This window comes from Rhinoderma darwinii, chromosome 4, assembly GCF_050947455.1.
Source record: "Rhinoderma darwinii isolate aRhiDar2 chromosome 4, aRhiDar2.hap1, whole genome shotgun sequence".
NCBI lineage: Eukaryota > Metazoa > Chordata > Amphibia > Anura > Rhinodermatidae > Rhinoderma > Rhinoderma darwinii.
In genome coordinates this window covers 59,836,914-59,841,933 of record NC_134690.1, presented here as the reverse complement: position 1 = coordinate 59,841,933, position 5,020 = coordinate 59,836,914, and the positions used below count along the sequence as shown (strand labels likewise).

The 5,020-nt window shown below is 43.6% G+C and overlaps 1 protein-coding gene across 1 annotated transcript; it reads left to right on the top strand.

The window, feature by feature from the left end:
- The first annotated feature begins 1,913 nt into the window (after positions 1–1,913).
- On the top strand, positions 1,914–4,665 carry SOX11 (SRY-box transcription factor 11). Its single transcript, XM_075861134.1, has one exon. It carries the CDS (start codon positions 2,150–2,152, stop codon positions 3,314–3,316), a length of 1,167 nt encoding a protein of 388 aa, XP_075717249.1. The 5' UTR covers positions 1,914–2,149; the 3' UTR covers positions 3,317–4,665.
- The last annotated feature ends 355 nt before the right edge of the window (positions 4,666–5,020 follow it).

Sequence of the window (5,020 nt, the reverse complement as noted above, 5' to 3'; positions counted from 1 at the left end):
GCAGGGTTCACCCGACGGAAACCTCCGACTGAACCCCGGAACGGAAAGCGAACGGTGATGTGAACAGGTCCTTACCTGCATTTAGTTTTTATTCTGCTGCAGTTTTTCTGTTGCAGAAATTCCACAGCGTAGCCTGTGTGTGGGAACATACCCTTAGGCCTCTCACACGTGTTTGGGCCGTGATATATGGTCCGTACGTCGGCCACATTTCCCGGACCGAACACACAGCAGGGAGCCGGGCTCCCAGCATCATAGTTATGTATGACGCTAGGTGTCACTGCCTTGCTGCGGGACTACTGTCCCATACTGAAAACATGATTAGAGTACAGGACAGTTGTCCCGCATCGAGGCAGGGACTGTCATACATAACTATGATGCTGGGAGCCCGGCTCCCTGCTGTGTGTTCGGTCCGGGAAATGCGGCCGACGTACGGACCATATATCACGGACCGAACACGCTAGAAACAAACGCTTACGGGAAAAAGATAATAATAATTCTGATCCTGCTTGTTTAACCCCTTAGATGCCGCAGTAAATAGCGACCGCATCATCTACGCCGTTAGAAATAGGGGCCGACCCCCTCCGACAGCCCATCGTACCCCCGTTACCTGATGGCGGGGTGCCGATGGTTGTCAAAAGCAGCCTGGGAATTTAATGAAGGCCCGCAGGTTTGCCATCTAAAGACGATAAACTGCAATACATTAATATTGCAGTAGAATGTGCAAGCGATCCACCAGTCGCTGGTTCGAGTCCTCTATGGGGACTAGTAAAAAACAGTTACATAAAAATTTGTTTATATACCCAAAAAATAAAAAGTGATCAAAAAGCCTCATGCCCCCCAAAATGGTAGCAATAGAAACTAAAGCTCACCCCGCAAACAATAAGCCCTCACACCGCTCAATCCGGCGGCGGAAAAATAAAACAACTATGGCTCTCAGAATATGGCGACACAAAACAATTGGTTTTTTTCCTTGTAAAAGTAGTAAAACATAAAAAATGATATCAATTTGGTATCGCCGTAATCGTACTGACCCGCAGAATAAAGTTATCGTGCCGTCTTTACCACACGGTGAATGCTGTAAAAATAAAACCCAAAAAACATTGGAGGAATCCGTTTTTTCCCCATTTCATCCCACAAAGAAACGTCTCCAGGTTTCAGTATATTATATAGTACAATAAATGGTGCCATCAAAAACGACAACTCGTTCCGCAAAAATCAACGCTCATACGAGTATATCGACAGAAAAATAAAAAAGTTGTGGCTTTTGGAAGACGGGGAAGAAAAAGCGAAAATTAGAAAAAAAAAAAAAATGGCTGCGACCGAAGGCCCTTTTTCCAGATAGCAGCCATACTGTCAGTACCCAGCTTTCCCAGGAACAGATATAACTAAAAACCGTTGAATTCGATTTTTATTTTTTTATAAAACATGTCTGTATATTATCATCACATAGCAAACTAATCTGCCGCATACAATGCAAGGCCGGCAGCGAATCAGCCGCCGCCGCCGCCGCCGCACATGGTGACCTGATGATGCCGCCAACCCTGGTCCACTCCGGCACGGAAAGGGTTAAAATCCCTCAGACGCTCTCCAGTGATTACTATTTTTTTTTTATAACAGACGTCCTGGCCACGCCCACTAAAAGGATTCGGACCCCGGTGGCGAGGGGAGGGGGACTTGACCGGCCGTATCGCTGGTGGGCGTGCCAGCGCGCTGTGATTGGTCCGTCCAGAAGTGATGTAATGCATATGTATAGCTGTAATAACTAGCGCATATACAATATTTGCAGAAAGGGGTGACGTGATGATGCCGCCAGCTCTGGTCCAAGCCGGCATGGAGGGAGTTAATCTGCCTCAGACGCTCTCCTGTGGTTATAGTTTTTTTTTTTCCTTAACAGACTCTTAGCCACGCCCTTTGTAAGATTTCAACTCCAATGGTAAAAGAGGGGCGGGACTGGCCGGTCCACGGATGGGCGTGTCACCGTGATGTGATTGGTCCGTATGGCAGTGATGTAATGCATATGAATCCCTCTAATAACTAGTACATTGGGAAGTTTTGCAGAAGGAGCGCTCGGCAGAGCGGCTGCAGTCGAGTCTCTGATTAACCCGGGTCACACAGGAGAAGCAGCGGTACAGGCGGCATCACTATCACCATGGTGCAGCACGTAGACAGCCTGGACCTGGACAGCAGCCACCCCACAGACACCGAGGAGGGGGAATTCATGGCGGGCAGTCCTGTAGCCCTTGATGAAAGTGACCCGGACTGGTGCAAAACGGCTACTGGCCACATCAAGCGACCTATGAATGCATTTATGGTATGGTCCAAGATCGAGAGGAGAAAGATCATGGAGCAATCTCCCGACATGCACAACGCTGAGATCTCCAAGAGACTGGGAAAACGCTGGAAAATGCTCAATGACAGCGAGAAGATCCCGTTCATCAGGGAAGCCGAGAGACTCCGGCTCAAACACATGGCTGACTACCCTGACTACAAGTACAGACCCAGGAAAAAACCCAAGCTGGAGGCATCTGCCAAGCAAGCTCTGGGGCAGTCTCCAGAGAAAAGCCCCAGTGGGGGTGGCCATGGCATCAAGAGCAGCAAAAGCTCCACCGCCTCCACCAAGAAATACCCCTCCAAGCTGAAAGCCAGCAAACCCGGGGCTAAGTCCCCACAGGAATACTCTGGGATGGACGACTATGTGTTTGGCAATCTCAAGGTGAACAAGGCTGTAAAGTGTGTCTTCATGGATGAGGATGATGATGAGGAGGAGGAAGAAGAGGATGAGCTGCAGATGAGGATAAAACAAGAGGAAGAAGAAGAGCAGATAACCCAATACAATGTAGCTAAAGTGCCGGCTAGTCCTACCTTGAGCTCCTCAGCAGAGTCTACAGAAGGAGCCAGCATGTATGAGGAGGTGGGCCATGCCACCAGCATCAATGCCAACACCACCACCAACAGTAGACTCTATTATAACTTCAAAAACATCACCAAACCAAGCACAACCCAACCCACCGTCACCCTGGCTCCATCCCGCATTGTGTCTACTACTACCTCATCATCCTCCTCCAATGACAAAGATGATCTCCTGTTTGATCTGAGCTTAAACTTCACACAGAACCCTCAGGCCACCGAGTTGGGCAACTCCAATTCAGGAAACCTTTCTCTCTCCTTAGTGGACAAAGACTTAGATTCTTGCAGCAGTGAGGGGAGTCTTAGTTCCCACTTTGAATTTCCAGATTACTGCACCCCAGAACTCAGCGAGATGATTGCAGGGGACTGGTTGGAAGCCAACTTTTCAGACTTGGTATTTACCTACTGATTTTTTTAAAAAAATCCCCATTTTTCTTTTTGTAATTTTTTGTATTAATATTTTTTGGGAGGGAGGTTGAACAGACACAAAAAAGGGTTGGGTTGAAGACCTTTTAGGAAATGAAGGGGAGGGGGGTACTTAATTTCCCTGCCTGTGGTTTCTGGTATTCACTAAGATTAGTGAAGAAGAACAAGGAGACAAAAAGATGGGTTTTTTTTGATGATCAACGGTCTGGAAAATGTTGTGTAGAAATGTATATTTCTTGGCAGCTGAGCTGATTCTCAAGGGGGGTCATTGTGTATTTAATTTTTTTCTATACACATTTCAAATCTGAAAAAAAAAAGACTATTGAACAACCTTTCTGGAGGGAGAAAACTGATCTCTTCTATGCATCTGTTTTTTTTTTTTTTTTGTTTTTTTTTTTTTAAAGCTGCAGGGAGCTGAAAAACAAAAACAGGACAACCTAACTGTGAACTGATGATCTCAATCAGGAGTTTTTACTTTTTCTCAGATCAACAACAAAAACAATGTATATGGTTTCACAATGTGATTTTAATTGCCAACTTTTTTTGTACCTTGTTCCCTTTAATACCTCCTTGAATTTCAGACAACCCAGACCTCAATACAAACAAAAAAATAATAAGGTATTGAAACATTTTTGATACATAACAGACCTCAGTCTTTTTTAAAAATTAAAATATTTTCAGGCGTATTTTTGTACAGTTAAAAAAAGGGAACATTCCTGCTGTCATTTTTTTTTTGTTGTCGTTTTCAGTAAGACATTCAGGCACTTCCTATGTTTTTGTTTTATCTGTTTTTAGCATGCAAGTAATGTTGATACAATGATGTCCTTTATCTAAGGATTAAAATGGAAGAAAAAAAAAAAAAATCCTTGCATCAAAAAAAAATAAATTTGATAAGGCCTTGTGGTTTTCAAACACTTTTTTGTACAGCTATAGTTCAGATTTGTCCAATATTTGTAGGTAAAGATTTATTGAAATGGTGACATAGACCTCAGAGCTGTTAGCTTGAAGATTGTATATGTACTGTAATATAGTAGGTTTCTATGTATATCATATGCTGTGATATGTGGATGGGGCCTGATAGAAAGTTATTAAACTGGATGCTGGATTTTTAGCAAAAAAAAACAACATTAAAAAAGGCACATAATAAAAGGTTTCTCAAATGTGCAATATAATTCGAAAAGTGAAAAATTTAATACAGACCATCTGCATATTTTATAGCAAATGATGGAAATACAGACTTGTGCACTGTCTCGACATCATTGCCTGTTTTCCTAATGCTGAAAGTCTGTATCTTGATGATTTTAATAAATCAGCTGGAACTGATAGAAACTGGTTGTGGTGTCAGTGTGTTTTTAGGGTGATTGGTGGGGGAGGGGCGGTTTCATGTGTCTACTTATATTAAATTTAAATCATGTGTTTTTTGTTTTTTTTTGGGGGGGAGCATGATCTGTTTTTGGGGGTGACCTTGGTTACATGTTTCCACCTATGTTCCCATGAATGTACATTATTAATTTAAGTCGTGCGTTATCTTATGGTGATCCAATGTTGCTGTATGTTTCCACCTTTTCCCAATTGCATGCTTTATATTAGGGGGTGTGAGGAGAGTGACCCTGGTTACATGCTGGCCCTAATAGATTCAGCCCAATCCTATACAGTGCAGCATCCGAAAAATCCCAATGATGTGCAG

Coding starts and splice junctions, on each gene's coding strand:
- SOX11 (XM_075861134.1), top strand. CDS start 2,150: ATGGTGCAGCACGTAGACAGCCTGGACCTGGACAGCAGCCACCCCACA.